Source organism: Thermobia domestica, chromosome 17 (assembly GCF_964235325.1).
Source record: "Thermobia domestica chromosome 17, izTheDome1.hap1.1, whole genome shotgun sequence".
Taxonomy (NCBI): Eukaryota; Metazoa; Arthropoda; class Insecta; order Zygentoma; family Lepismatidae; genus Thermobia; species Thermobia domestica.
In genome coordinates this window covers 68838574-68855132 of record NC_137470.1, presented here as the reverse complement: position 1 = coordinate 68855132, position 16559 = coordinate 68838574, and the positions used below count along the sequence as shown (strand labels likewise).

Here is a 16559-nt window from a genome sequence, read left to right as displayed (position 1 = left end):
AAACTTTTTCCGTTATAATTGCGCGAACACACACACACACACACACACACATATATATATATATATATATATATATATATATATATAAGTATAGGCCTTTATAGAATGTATGATTCAAACCCTAAGCAGAAATACTTTTGTTGCTACAGAAGCTGTTGAAAGTGTGAACCGTTGGTGTTATGGTGCATCTCAATCCTCTTGAACAGGTTATTGAACACTCGAATAAGCATGTCCACAGTGATGTTTCTTATTTCCCATTCAATGTTCGATTTCAAATCTTCAACTATTCGTGGCGAGGTTTAAAATTGTACAACCTGTACATTGTTTTCTTTTTCTCTCTGAATTTCTTCTAACGTGTTTTAGACCCCTAACATCAAACCGTGCTACCTGTGGGTACTAACTAACTAACTAACTCTATGGCCTATGGAACCCGGAGGTTCAGTGCCGCGTTCACAAAAGATCTCCACTGACTTCTATCCTTAGCTAATTGCATCCAGTTTCTACTTTGTATTCCTATCTCTGCGAGATCCATCTTAATATTGTCCTCCCATCTGCGCCTAGGTCTTCCTAATGGTCGTTTTCCTATGGGTCTACCAGTCAAGACTTTGAAAGCGTTTCTACTTTCTTCCATTCTAGCTACATGACCTGCCCACCTAAACCTCCTAGACTTGACAACCCTAACAATGTTGGGTAAACCGTATAAACTATGTAGTTCCTCGTTATGAAGCTTCCGCCATTCCCCATTCTCGTTCCTCTTGGGTCCGAATATTCTTCTCAGGATCCTGTTCACAAATACCTGTGGGTACAGGTAAGAATATTTTACGTAAAAGAAGATAGTATTTATTTTACAATTACTACATTATAATGAAATTGATGTTGACACGATGTAAGTGCATTACTATATTATAAGCCATTTGTTTTCCAGGCTCCTCGTCGTGATTACCGGAAGAAGCCAAAATTTAGTACAAGACTAACAGATCGAACTGCAGCCCAAGGTTCAAACATAAAATTGACATGCAGTATTCTGGGAAGCCCTGAACCTCAAGTTGAGTGGTTGAAAAATGGATTCCCTCTTCCGTACGACATCAACAAATATCAAACGAGGTATGATAATGGCCTAGCAAGTTTGGAAGTTCTGTCAGCCTCCACTACTGATACGGCAGAGTACACATGTGTGGCGAAAAATATTCACGGTGAAACAAGTTCCAGTGCAGACTTACGTGTTTTCACAGGATTTGAACCAGCGCCATTTCCTCCAACCTTTACAAAAACTATTCAAGGTCAGTACACGTAGAAATAAATATAGTGAGTCTGTTATTCTGTAGGGAAATTGTAGGTCCCATCAGGATATGTGTAGGTAAATTAATCTCAGATGTCAAACAACAAAGTTAATACATACATCCCAGAAATTTTAATCCTAGTAACACACGGATAACCTTGTTCTGTGCAGTCAAGAACACTACTATCAGGAAAATGTTAAAATCAACGGTGATAATTATTTTAAAAAAAATCAAATCCATTAACTATTCACCATCTTGAGTCTTAAACAATCAGTGGTTCACTCACAGAGGCGCAGAGAGATCAGGCCGTCAAACTTGCAGATGTCTGCACATATTTGAAGGGTTTGTTAATAACATATTTGTGCACATGAATTTTCAGTGACTAGGGTAATTTTGGGTAATACGGGCAGTTCGATAATATGGGTAGAACTAAGGCTTCAATAGTATTACTCATACCAGAATTAATCTAAAACTGAATTCGTTAGTTGATAACACTTTGTACACTAGTTAAAAGCTGGATGAAAATGTGCACGACGGTTGTACGGTTATTTTGTGTTATTTTTTTTTAAGGTGAGTAATTGTCGTTATTTGACTTGCACATTATGTTGTTTGTAAATTTCAGTATCATGGATATAAGGAATTCGTGCATTATAATCTTTTGAATACAAAACTCATCTCATTTATGGTAATCTACAGGCATTGCATTATCACTACACGGCAAAGGATGGAACTGCCCCATTACATTCTAACTGCAGTATTGCAAATTACTAAACATTGTCGTTACGTATAATATGGGCATACTCATTTTGTACAGAATGGGCAGTTATAATAAACATGTATAATTATCAGATAAACAATGAAGCATTTTCATATTACACATACCTTTTCCATCTTGAAAGAGAATGTTTTGAAAAATATTGTAATTGCAAAAATTATATTTTATTTCAAAGTACGCCTCTGTCTGTCTTCAAATAATTGGCTACAACCAACTAACAAATACCTCTTAAGACCACTGAAAGAATATACATTACAAATTTGTATCAAGTATTTAAATCCGTGATCACAATGGTCGATCTTTTACTAAACTTGGGTTTTGCCACATTTTATCACATGCGTGGTGAAAATAGGCAAATATGACACAGGCAGTCAATGGTTTCTGCGCTCGGCCTTTCTAACCTCAATGCAATCATAAATGACGCGTACGTTGGAAATAAACTGAAACATATGAGCAAAAATTATATTTTAGTTTTATCATGTCATATACATTTAAATTTATCACATTTGGATTCGGTGTCTAACATTGTAGTTTTCAAGTAACTAAGAATATTACAATGCACATTGTATATTTCCTTTTTAATGTTTTCACGTATTTTGTAGTGTTATTGTACGACTTAAATTTGTCTAGTGTTTAATACAGTTTCATTTATTATTATATTTTGCTCTTAGTTTTTCATGAATAATTTAAGTACCAATGAGAGGCACCTGCTCCTTTTATCCATAATGCCTGTCCATATTACACATACATTTTGCTAAATATAGGCAATTGCAGTAAGGTTAGTATTTTTAATTTTATCGACAACCATTCAAATATTTTTGAAAGCAAACTCTATGAGAGTAAACACAAGGTATCAGTCTATATTGCTGTAATATTTGCTAAATTATATGTTCATATCTATAAGAAATTTTAGCATTTTTCTTTCACTGTCCATATTACCCGAAATTACCCTAACTACTGAAAATTAGGATTCCCTTTGTACGTTAGAATTGCAATTTCTTTTAACATAATTGTTCCAACAAATAGAAATGACACTACATGCAGATTTTAATCCGTTGAACTGTTCGAAAAAAAAAATTCTATAGTACAAATTTCCAATATGCTAAAAATGGAACACACAATCTATCAAATTCAGTACTGTGATCATTAGGTCTTTATAGAGCCTTATCTACTTATTATTACTTATCTTGTTAAGCTTTAGAACTACCGTTGTATTGAATAAATTTTTCTCATGTTTTTAAAGAAAATCACTACTAAAATTATGGAGACTATAACGGAAACAAATCCAACAGATTTCATGGTCGTGGTGAGTTTTCTGATATAACATTAACATACATACATTATGCATCAGTTCGATTTTACTTACTACTTCAGGTAAAAATAATAAATAACTAGGTTTGGGCACGAGCGAGTTCGAGCGAGTTTTCTTTGAAACTCGACTCGACTCGAAACAGACATCTTTGGGCTCGACTCGAAAACTCGGCTCGAATGATTTCCTGCAACTCGACTCGAATTTGGGTCGAGATTTGAGTCAAGTCGTATCAAAACGAGCCAATTCCAACAAACCCCGTTTGTAATTCCAAGTACTCTCTTCGGGTATCCTATATAGACAATATAATTATCAATGATACTACTACTACTACAACTTTATTATTATTAGTAGTAGTAGTATTATAACAACACCATGAAAGTTGAGCGGTTTGTATCTGAAGACTAAAAACTAGTTGACTGTCGTTCTTGGTCGCCGAGAAGTCTTCAAGAGGTAAGGACATCAGTCACGAGGTTCTGGATTTGAGTTCCGGAGGAGCATATATTCGGGCGCCGGCCAAACATGTCAAAAACTGCTCGGCCGGGTTTAGAGTCGTCAACGGCTCGAGCGGCTCGGCTCACAGCTCATTTACTGTCAAACAAAAGAGAGAAGTGAGCCGAGCCAAAAGCTCACCCAACGGAGCTGGCTCGAACCAATGGCTCACCCGAGCCGAACCGAACCGAGCTGATTGCTCACCCCAACCGAGCCAATTCGAGGCATCGGTTCAGTTGAGCAGAGTTGAACTGAGCCGATTGACTCGTTTCACAGGATCTGGTTCGAGCTGATGACTCACATGAGCCGAATCAGTGGCTCATCCCAACCGAGCGGCTCGAGCCATCGGCTCAGTTCAGCCGAGTCGATGGCTTGTCCAAACCGAGCCGGCTCGAGCAATTCGCTCAGTTGAACTGAGCCGAGCCGGTTGACGTCACTATTTTGGTTGGGCTTCTGCTTGGGCTTAAAAATTCGATCGTGCAGTTCTCAACCTTGATGATAAGAACTACAATATATATTTATATTGGTACTCACATCATTTGAAGCTGTCTCGTTATAAAAATATATTGTTTCGTTATCGAGATCAGACGAGACACACTATGCACTAAAAGTACAAGACGAGATGCACACCTGTCGTAAGCAACACTAAAACTGTTCAACATTACTGCTTACTTTTCTCATGGCTTTCGCTTTCCAGGCCATGATTTCAAAACGAGTTAAAACGAGCTGAACGAGCGAGCAGTTAATAAAACGCGACTCGACTCAAAACTCGTCCTCAAAATAGTGACTCGACTCGAGAAAATTACCTTTGGCTCGACTCGAAACTCGAGTCGAATTCGAGGTGCCCATCCCTATAAATATCATTAATACTAATTTAGTGACGTACCCAGAATTAGAGCTAGAGCGGACTAAGATACAAAAAGTGATAGTTTGTGATAGAAATAATCATGTATAAAACATATAGGACCTCTATTATATAAATTTCACTCATCGGTTTTACCTTATCACTGTTTAGTGTGTGAGTTTGAAGTCTAACCTCATCTTCACTTACTTTTATTTCGGTACATGAGGAGGATGGTGATTGAAGGTGACTGTGGAGGAGTACATTGAATGTAAGTGTGAGTGAGGGTGAGGGAGTCAATAATATTTGAGTGTGAGCATGAGTCTGAGGGAATCGATTGAAGATGGGTGCGAGTGAGGGTATAAATAATATTTGAGCGTTAGGGAGAGTGAGTGTGAGTGAAATGATTATGGGTGAGTGTGAGAGGGCATCATTAAAATTAAAGGTTGTGAGTGCGGGTGACTGTGAGTGTGAATGAGGTAATTAAGGGTAAAGACATACCGAAGATTCCTCGCGATCGAGGTCAAGGTTTAAGTAGCGGTCACTACCTTGATGCCTAAGCCTAGATAGATGAAGGGCACACATAACAAAGAGGTCGCGTCCTCGCTGTAAGTTTCTCAGTTTGAGGAGAAACATTACTGTGACGCGTGTGAAATTATTCCGTTAGTGCATACAAATCACTGCAAAACCATATTTTGAAATGAAAAGGACAGTTTATAAGTAGGGATGGTCGCAAGACGGGACATGAAAAATGTCAAAGCATTGTCTCTTGTTTCACAAGAATATTTGAGTCTCATCTCTTGTCCATCTCTATCAATAAATCAAAGACTTTTACCTTTCATTTTTCAATTTTCTTCAAGAAATGCTCTCTTTCAGCACTCAGGCGAGAAATCATTTCCCAGTAAAAAAAAAAAAGAAAAGAAAAGAAAAGAAAAGAAAGAAAAGAAAAGGTATGTCTTCAGGTTTCGAGGTGGAGGGGGTATTAACTTCACCAAATGCACTAAAAATACAAGACGAGATGCACACCTGTCGTAAGCAACACTAAAAGTATTCAACATTACTGCTTACTTTTTCATGGCTTTCGCTTTCCAGGCCATGATTTCAAAACAAGTTAAAACGAGCTGAACGAGCGAGTAATTAATAAAACGCGACTCGACTGAAAACTTGTCCTCAAAATAGTGACTCGACTCGAGAAAATTACCTTTGGCTCGACTCGAAACTCGAGTCGAATTCGAGTCGAGTTTTAGTTTGACTCGTGCCCATCCCTATAAATATCATTAATACTAATTTAGTGACGTACCCAGAATTAGAGCTAGAGCGGACTAAGATACAAAAAGTGATAGTTTGTGATAGAAATAATCATATATAAAACATATAGGACCTCTATTATATAAATTTCACTCATCGGTTTTACCCTATCACTGTTTAGTGTGTGAGTTTGAAGCCTAACCTCACCTTCACTTACCTTTATTTCGGTGCATGAGGAGGATGGTGAGTGAAGGTGACTGTGGAGGAGTACATTGAATGTAAGTGTGAGTGAAGGTGAGGGAGTCAATAATATTTGAGTGTGAGCATGAGTCTGAGGGAATCGATTGAAGATGGGTGCGAGTGAGGGTATAAATAATATTTGAGCGTTAGGGAGAGTGAGTGTGAGTGAAATGATTAAGCGTGAGTCTGAGAGGGCATCAATAAAATTTAAGGGTGATTGAGGCTGGCTGTGAGTGTGAATGAGGTGAGTGAGGATGACTTTGAGTGTGAATGAGGTGATTAAGGGTAAAGACATTCCGAAGATACCTCGCGAACGACGTCAAGGTTTAAGTCGCGGTCGCTACCTTGATGTCTAAGCCTGGATAGATGAAGGGTGCACATAGCGAAGAGGTCGCATCCTCGCTGTAAGTTTTTCATTTTGAGGAGAAACATTACTGTGAAGCGTGTGAAATTATTCCGTCAGCGCATAAAAATCACTGCGAAACCATATTTTGAAACGGAAAGGACCAAACAGTTTATAAGTAGGGATGGTCGTGAGACGGGACATGAGAAATGCCAAAGCCTCGTCTCTTGTTTTGCAAGAATATTTGAGTCTCATCTCTTGTCCATCTGTATCAATAAATCAAAGACTTTTACCTCTCTTATCAATTTTCTGGAAGAAATGCCTTCTTTCAGCACTCAGGTGAGAAATCATTTTCCAGTAAAATAAAAAACAGGTATGTCTTCAGGTTTTGAGGTGGAGAGGGCACTAACTTCACCAAATGAAATTTTGTCACTGCATTTCCATTATTTGACGTTGCCCCTATGGATACGTGCCTGTCTTTACCGGTATTTCTTTACCTTATATCAGTAACGAATTTAGAAGAAATTCTTTTTTTATTAATCTCGGAATTGGGGGTGTGTGAAGTTTTTAAGCATAGATATAATTAACACTAGCTTCTTTTTTATTCAGAAATTCCGGAATTTAGGGACTTCAGCCCGAAACTCCCCTCCCTGTAACCACCACTGCCTTATATAATAATAAGCTACAGTATAATTCTGAAACAAAGATGAATAACTTATCTGACACTCCCATTTGTGTTGCTAGTTTCTTCCATTCTCTATTTAAAAAGTGCCTATTAAGATGTTGTTTGTGCTTCTTAACCCATATTGCTGAAACATTCCCCATTATTTCTACTAATATGTCTTTCATAATCAAATTTAACGTACAGCAAAACCTCTTCAGCATAAATACACTCAATCCTCTGCAGACGAAATTTTAAACAAATGAAGGCTTTATTCCGTGCAGCGCTTCAGGGAGAACCAATGAGAACACGAGCCACAGCAATGCTTCCACTAAACATCGATGTAAAATCAAACTCGGTTATTTATAATCGCGACCACTAATTCACCATCGCAATCGACCGCTAAGTCACGATGTAGTGTACATCTCCGGCGTGCGCTTACCCATTTGAATCCATGTGTTTGTGCCATTATCGAGGTAGCGACTGCGACTTAAACCTCGACCTCGATCGCGAGCTATATTCGGTATGTCTGTACCCTAAGGGTGTGTGTGAGTAAGGATTAGGGCATCAATAATATTTGAATGTGCGGATGAATGACGGTAAGGGCATCCCTAGTATTTGAGAGTGAGGACGAGTGAAGGGTGTGTGCGGGGGCGTCAATAGAGGGTGAGTATGAGTGATGATTAGAAAAATTGGGCATCTCAGCGTACATCATGTCTTCTCAACGTGTGGTGTGCCAGCCGTTCTGGGTGGTATGTACGACTTACGGTATTACGCCAGTGGAAAAGTTAAGAACTTGTGGCGTACATTATTTCATGTTTCCTGCAATTAAGTTAGACATTATTACATTTATATTAAAATGTGTACAATATTTTTGTTCTGGGACTTCCTGTTTCTGTCATATTTCTTTTTAAACGTACAGTGCAATACATAACAAATATTTATAAAGTATTGGTTTGTATTAAGAGGTGAGAAAATATTGAGATTTGATATAGAACGTCCGTTTCTAATGATGCAGGTGCGGTAAATGTGAGTAATTACAGAACTTCGGCTTTTCGTTATTCACACTGTAAAAATTACGGTCACATTTACTGACGGATTACCTTCAATTCTGGCTGCTAACCAATTACCCTAAAATTTACGATATTACTGTAAAATTTAAGGTTATAGACCATAGGAAGGCCGTATTTATGCCCTATTACCATAACTTCAACAATAATACCGTAAATTTATGGTAATCATTTGGCAGCCAGAATTGACGGTAATCGGTCAGTAAATGCGACTGCAATTGCTTACAGTGAGCCTATCCTCCCGTTACATTAGGCCAGATAGTCTGGAGTCAACTGTATATATGCGTAAGAGACGAGACCAGACGAGAAATTTTCAAATCTAGACAAGATTTCTACAAAACATTTAGGGGACAAGACGATAAAGCCTTATTTCTCATCTCGTCTCGTCTCGTAAGCTACACTACTCGTGCTCAGAGATTCATACTCGTACTTACGCGAGCTTGGGCTCGCTATCCTCGCTAAGTATCACGATAGCTTGACATCATATTCATTTACCTTTCTATTCTAGTGTTCGTCAAGAGCTCGAGCTTGTTTCCGATGGGGATTGCAATTACTGGTACTCGTGTTCTCTATCCACATTGGAGCTTGCGTTCGCTAGGGCTAGGCCTCTGGCTTGCTATCGCTTTATATATCGTTTGTGTTCAAGTATGATCGCTAGCTAAATTATTGAGCTTGAGATCGGTTGAGCCTGAGGCCAGGCTTGCAAGTTTGGTCATTTGTGGAAAGCACATTCCTATCTATCTTCTCGTTAGGCCAAAATAGTTATCATAACTGTGTTTTCCAACTACGTCCCAGATATGTCCAACAGTGTCAGCAAAAATATAGCGAAGGTTTGCTTTTAAAGTGGTCAACAATTAGAAGCAGGTATACAGCAGGGTGGCCCAAAAGTAGGTATACAGTCGCGTACTGATCGGCTCATGACATTTTATATCATTTACTTATTACTATCCATACAGGTATTGACTTAGTTTCTTCGTTATTTGTTCTTAATTTCTTTTCACTTATACCTCAAGCTCGGAACAAACCAAAACAAATAAATATATTATCTTAAATTAAAATGTCGTACTTGATCGATGCTGGTCTGTATACCTACTTCTAGACTACTCTGTTTAAACTACTGGAACGCTGTTTCGAGAATGAGTGCTTTCTCGGTGAGCGCAGAACACCTTTTAACTGCTGCTTTAGCCATTTTCTCCATAAAATCAGTTTCAAAAGCGTTTGTGTACTGTTTTAGTTTTTGCAACGCAGATTATCTCAAATACAGTATAAGATAAACTGAAAAAATCCAAAACATATCTTACGAGTCCTAATGTTAAGAAATATGCAATTTACAATGTTGAATGCCTGTGCCGCACAGTGCGTCGACCAATGGACAAAAATGAGAAAAGAAACCATTTTCTTCGGACTTGCAAATAGCACGGAATGAAGTACAAATGATTCACAAGACAGAAATCTCTAACCACAAACTGATGACAACCCGTCATCCTACAGAGGGCGCGCGTAAAGTTACCACATTAGACCGACCCGAGTCGAGATGACACTCTTACAGATAACAATTTGCATGCACAACTACTATATTAGACAGACCTGAGTCATTATCTCGACAGCGATTGCATTGATGTTTCAGACCAAAGCAAAAGGTGAGACTTTTTGTCACTAGTGTGCAGTTATAGCACAGGTACGTTCTTTCCTTTACGACGAACGATTGGTAATCATTTTTTACTGGTATATTTGGAATATCTCAAAAAAACCTAAACATGTCTTGAGATCTCTTCAGGAATATCTTCCTTTAATGATTTCCTTTGGAATCAGCAATAGTGTGTGTGCAAGTGTCCGCAGTATTGATTGCAATTAGTGAAATTGCAAAAGAAGACGCCATGAAAAACAAGGACATTTTTGAAAGATGGAGAACAACCACCAGCGCTAGTCGGAAGAAAGCGGAAACTATGCAGGCTACTTGTAGTCGTTATAAACTTGAAGGCGCCACGGAAGATGTGTACAACAGTTTAGAGAAATTTAGTAAGTTATTAATATGACCTAGAGCAGAAAAATTGAAGGATGTCGCAACAGAGTTTGGTCGGTTTTCCTAGCTAAAAATAAAGAGTGGTTTGATCGTGCATGTACATTTCCGGACTATGTCTCAACAGTGCTCGATATCACAGCAACGTGAAGACCGATGTAGCTTGCTCTACTCGAAGTAGAACCAGTAAACAGATCGGAGAGTGCTCAGTAAAAACAAAGAAGAGGCGCTTAGATCTTGATAACTTAGGCAGTGATAGTACTGACTGTTCTTTAAAAAACTAGAATTGTTTCAGTCATTTCATGCACTGCTCTTCATTATAATTTAGTGTCATGTAGTTTTGAGTCGTATGGGTTCGTGTTTACGAGTGCCGTAAACACTAAGGGTCTTATGCATAGTCGTTTTGACGTATGTTTAGTGTCATGCTAAAGGCCTGACTACTGCAGGAAACATATGTTAGTCGAACTCTTTAGTATGGGACTAATCACACGTCAGAACTACTCTGCATAAGGCTTTAAATGTTTAACATAGTTTTTTACGTCCCTGAACGGGATATTATTTTCTATATAAATACAGTTGTCAAGTTCGATAACTTCGAGAACAACTTTGCTTCAATCTAAGTGAGCAAAGAACGCCTTGCGACACAATAAACATGTGATAAAAGCTTCAGTATAATTTGTTTTATTTTTGTCCATTACTCCCATATGCTCGACGCACTGTGTGCCGTCTTGGCTTTTAGCTCATTAATTTACACATGGAGTTATCTTTCCTTTTCTTCTAAGGGGAGTAAAATTTTAATGTTGTGATTTCAGTAAGTTCTTCTTCGAGTCTACTTAAATGTTTCTCATTTTTAAAAATTAATTTACGTATTTTGTAAATAGAGAGTAACTTAAATTTAATCTATAAATATTAAAATTATATATCACAAAATTTAAGTTTGACAAAGAAAAAACTAATTAATATACTTCAAGAAAATAATAGTAAAATCATACCTTCGAAAGTAAACTTCGCTTCAAAGGAAATATAAGAATTAAAATATAAAGCAATGGGCTAGAAATAATTATGGCCCAGTTATGTAAAACCATTCAGTTTAACACATAATATTTTAACGAGTTTTTTTTATAAAATTCTATGTGATTCCCAAGAGTATTTTAACAAAACTCCCAGAAATGTTGTTTGGTTCGAGTAACATTTTGTAAATATGCAACGAATATTGACATCAACAAGAACATTCTTTATACCATAATTGCATTTTAATGCTGTTTACTGTCTCGTATATAATTTATTCCATTCAAAACAAACCAATTTTTTAAACTACCAGTAGTATCTTAAATTTTATCAAGGAATATATAATAACTTTCTAGTGTTGTTGATTTGAAATCAACCAAAATTTGTCTTAATTCTGAAAAATTAAACTTTGTCTCAGTGTCAATTTATAAGTACACAAACGAAGGGATATAAACTAGCTGAATAAAACTCAAACCACAATATATGTAATTTATGTGTGTTCATTTTCTTTTAATTAACTTTTTACGACAGCTATAGGTTATGATATAAGTTGTAAACCAGAACCGTGTCGGGATACCAGTCTTCTATACTAGTTTGTAATAGAATATTACATGGTTCATAATGCTACTGGATTACTATTTAGATTATAATATTTCTGTTGCTTTCTAATATATGTACATTATAATATGTTGTTTTTACAGATGTTTATCATTATGGAGATGACGAATTGATTCTTGAATGCAGAGTTCGCGGTCAACCACAGCCAAAGATTAGTTGGTTAAAAGATGGAACATTTGTTCGACCAAGCAGTCGGTTCCAGCAAAAAGAATTACCTGATGGTATTTGTAGGTTAGTTATAAGTTGTCCTGAACCTTCGGATAGCGGAACGTACACGTGTCGAGCAGAGAATCAAGTATGGACGGACCAAATATCCACTGTCATCGAATTCAAAGGTAATTAAAATATAGAGTGAGCAATTATTTGTAAATATAAATAAAAAATACATACATAAATAAATACATACATACATAAAATACATACATACATACATAAATAAAAAAAATATAATTCTCGATAAGAATGCATCAAAATACCTGTTCAATTCAATTTAATGTAACACAGGAAAGTAAATAGTAATCTTGAGGAACATGTGTCCCAGAACTACAAGTTCATCTTAGAATTTTTAAATCTTGAAATCAGAAGAAAATTTTGCATAATTGAATTGCATGTATTTAACTTTTGTGGAACTAATTGAAAGATGTAGAAGCACAGTAGTGTCCCAACCCAACTTATCTCACTCACTCAGAGTTGGACCACAGAGTACTCACTCAGAGTATTTACACGAAGCAGCTCAGATTTTGTTCGAATATCCAAAATTTCCATTCCCATGAAAATAGTGCTACGAAACTTGAGAGCATCACTAACCATCTTCAAGTTGAAATTTCAATGTTTTATATGAAATCGTTTACAGGATAGGGTGTCGTGAAAACAGGACAAAAGAACTCAAATCATATAAAAAACTACAAAAAGGAAAACACAAAAGCGAAACTATTAGACACTTATGGCGTCCTTTCCGTAAATATGGTCTACTGTAAGTAAAGATTAAAATTCTAAAACTGGACTAATTCATGAATAATAATAGAGGCAGATAAAATTCACGGTTTGACTGTTGATAACACTGAAAATGTTATGTACTGTACCTAACATTGAACATAGCAATTCATATTTTATATCAAGAAATAACTTATACATGTTTCATGCGAAAGATTGGTTGAATTGGATGAGCAGGCGTACGATTCATGGGTTGTGGAATACAGTGTTGGACAAAATAGAAAGGAAAGAACTAAAAGAGTAAATAACTAACATGTAAGCAGATGAGCAGGTGTTCAAAATTCAGAACAGGTGTATACATTGTTTGGGAAAATATGTGACAAACACCTAATTAAAAATTTACATTTTGCATCTAATTAAAAAATCACGTTTTGTACAAATGAATGTAAAAATTGAAGGGAAAACTTGATTGGCTCTGGGAAATGTGGGTGTGTCCTCCTCTCACTTTCTATGTTTATTTAAGCTATTCTTGGATTGGTCTGTCATAACGTGTCTGATGAATGCGAGTTACATTGCTGAAACTGTTACATAAGTATTATTAATATATATTTTGCGGTTTGGTTACTTTTGCTTTATTAATACTGTTAAGTTTCATGCATATGAAAACCCCAGCCTACGTATTTTATTTTAATAATGATGACTTGAATTCTTAACAGATTGACTGAAAAGTCAATTTTAAAGAATGGTACTAGAAGACACAACGCTACCAAAACAAAGTCTATTCTACCTGTTTTGAACATTAACTCTATTTATAAAAATATTCATGGGTTTTCATTTTACTTCGATTTCAACAATGCAGGTTGTTTAAAGGCTTTGTTGGAGGATTATGATAGTTAAGTGTACTGTCCATCATCAATAATGGATTATTAATAGGCTTTCCTCTTCCTTTAAACCTTACTTTTGAAATTAAAATACCAGTGATTGTTATACACCCTTTAACCAATATTTAACTTGCAGGTCGTGAAGGCCATGAGGAAAGACGAACAGACCGATCAATCTATCGTGGAGTTCGAGATACAAGACCGCAGTTTGCTTCTAAACTCACTGATCATCTAGTGCCTGTTGGAGGAACGATTGCTTTGCAAGTGGAAGTATCAGGTCAGTCGTTTTGAATAGATAATGTGGAATCCATATAAATAGAAATATTTACCAAATATTTAAGTAAAAATATGAAACAACAGAATATTTTGGTTTAGATACTAAAGCATCATCACGGAATAAAACGTTAATTATAAATGTTTTTGCTAAAACTTTCTAAAGCTCACATATTATACTTAGTATTTTTTTTTCTTTTCTGGTAATACTCTCACACTTTGTGAACACGTCCATACATATTCAGCTTCTCAACTAGATAACAAAAGATGATGATGTTCAAACAACTAAATTTGTCTAACACTCTTACGGCTTCATTCCATACAAGTCTTCATAACATTTTGCGGACCACAACACAACGCAAAACTTAGAAGCAACAGAAAGGCTATATTGACTGTCGAAAACTCATTCAGAATAAAGACCCTTAGTTTTTCATTTGAACACCGATTTTTTAAGTGCAATTTCATTCCCATTAGCAGATGAATGTGCCGCAGAAGGTAACGCCTCCTATTAAGACAATGACATTAAGTTAAATCTGGTGAAAAGGTATTTGTGTTGGGTATCAGAAGTTATTTATTTAACTATTTACTGGCATTATTACATTATAATGCGATGAGAGATAAGCCGATGATAAGGATGAAGTGCTCTTAACACTACACAAGGACACATTATGTTATATGAGAAGAGGCCGTTAATATTCTGCTCTGGACCTATTTAGAGCGAGTTTAGACTGACCTCTATTAGTGAGAGCGAAGAAGTATAATAATAAAATTATGTGCAATAAGTGTGCGGATGTTGGTGGAAAATGCGACGACTGGATATATAGAAAGCAATTGGCTGATCAAGTTCATGGAGTGCAAGAAAATGATTTTACTAGTGAATATGAATGGCGTGGTACTGCTGAAGGCTGATCTAATAGCTCATGAAGGATCAGGTAAGCGGCATTGATCCAGTGTTGAGTGTAGCGACAGCGGAGGCGGTACATATACTGTGAAAGAGTAGGGGTAGTTGTGCGGCAATATAGTTCATGTGTTGGAGTTCGTGCTGGTGGCAAATATGCCAGGCGTGAAGTATGGCGCTTGAGAACTTGTAATCTGTCATACAACTGTACCGGGTGAATAAAATGGCGACATGTCCATGAGTAAGAGCACAACGAACAAAAAGTTTGTACGTATAAAGTATGAGTTTGGTATTCAGGCCTCAGTTGATGACTCGTATACTACGTAACAAATTGATTCGTCGGCTATATTAATTTACCGATCCAGCCAACCAATTTACCAGCGTGCCAAAATTCAAGGCAAATCACTGTGAGAATGGCAAGAGAGCAGCAGATGGACAACTTCCACGTATTATGCACAAAAGAAGGACTTAAAAGTTCAAACTAACATTGGATGAATCTGAAAAACACCCCAAAACTTGGATACTTCACGGAGCAAAAAAGATAGAAATGTACGATCGTTGTTCCATAATACTAATAAGATAATATATGTATTGCTAGTGGAGAGAAAATCATATTTATCTACTTGATAAAAGGAAAGTGTGTTGTAAAAGTTTATTCTTATTTTGAAGACTGTATAATAACATAGAAACTAGACTCCATTGAGAGGTCATCCAGGCGGCGTACGAGAAGTGTAGCTGAATGGAGGAGTGCGTGGTGATCAGTTGACGCAATTTCACAGATCAAGCAACACGCAAACATCAAGTTCATGTGAAAATTTGGGAGAAGATCTTCAGAAACTTTGGTAGCCTTAAAAGCAATTTAGCACCATCAGATATTTGGATCTCCCCAAAGGTACCCGTTTTGCTACAGTAGAATAGATTGGAACGAACATGACGGCTGAAGTTCGGAATATAGCAAAAGGACTTTCGTCGGTGTTTCCAGCAACCCGGTTCAGTGTAGGAGCGGTGGAGCAATTGTATGTGTTCCGGAGGTGTATTCTTTGAAGGAGATTAAATGAATGTGTAATAAGGGAGAAAATTGTGTGTTTGCTTCTCTGCATCGTAGTTATATATGCTTACTGAATTGATATATTGATATATGAAGTTACAACACTATGTGTGGGCGTTTAGGGTATTATTTACCAAAATTATGAGAAAAAGAGACATAAAATTTGTACAGTACGTATAAGTACAAGGGAAAGTTAACACGGTTGTTTACATTATAAGAGCTATTTACAATATCTGGTCATGAAACTTTTAAGCTTTAAAAGAGTCTTCAGACAGAGATCTTAAAGATGACATATGTCCAGAATGACCAAATGTGGACTTGATTTCACGTTTGCGCTGAACACACCATGCCAAATAAAAGTACCGGTGGTATGCAATGCATAGAGTATGAAATTAGGTAATTGAATGTGTAATAAGGGAGAAAATTGTGTGTTTGCTTCTCTGCATCGTAGTTATATATGCTTACTGAATTGATATATTGATATATGAAGTTACAACACTATGTGTGGGCGTTTAGGGTATTATTTACCAAAATTATGAGAAAAAGAGACATAAAATTTGTACAGTACGTATAAGTACAAGGGAAAGTTAACACGGTTGTTTACATTATAAGAGCTATTTA

General features: G+C 36.6%; 1 protein-coding gene across 4 annotated transcripts in view; it reads left to right on the top strand.

The window, feature by feature from the left end:
* Window positions 1-16559, top strand: part of LOC145674687 (uncharacterized) — a 1315729-nt gene that overhangs the window by 516625 nt on the left and 782545 nt on the right. For all 4 annotated transcript variants that reach the window (XM_081744920.1, XM_081744917.1, XM_081744916.1 and 1 more), the window contains 3 exons: window positions 926-1280; window positions 11989-12240; window positions 13856-13996. In XM_081744920.1, coding sequence (XP_081601046.1) covers window positions 926-1280; window positions 11989-12240; window positions 13856-13996 — 748 coding nt within the window. The remainder of the gene's footprint in view (window positions 1-925; window positions 1281-11988; window positions 12241-13855; window positions 13997-16559) is intronic.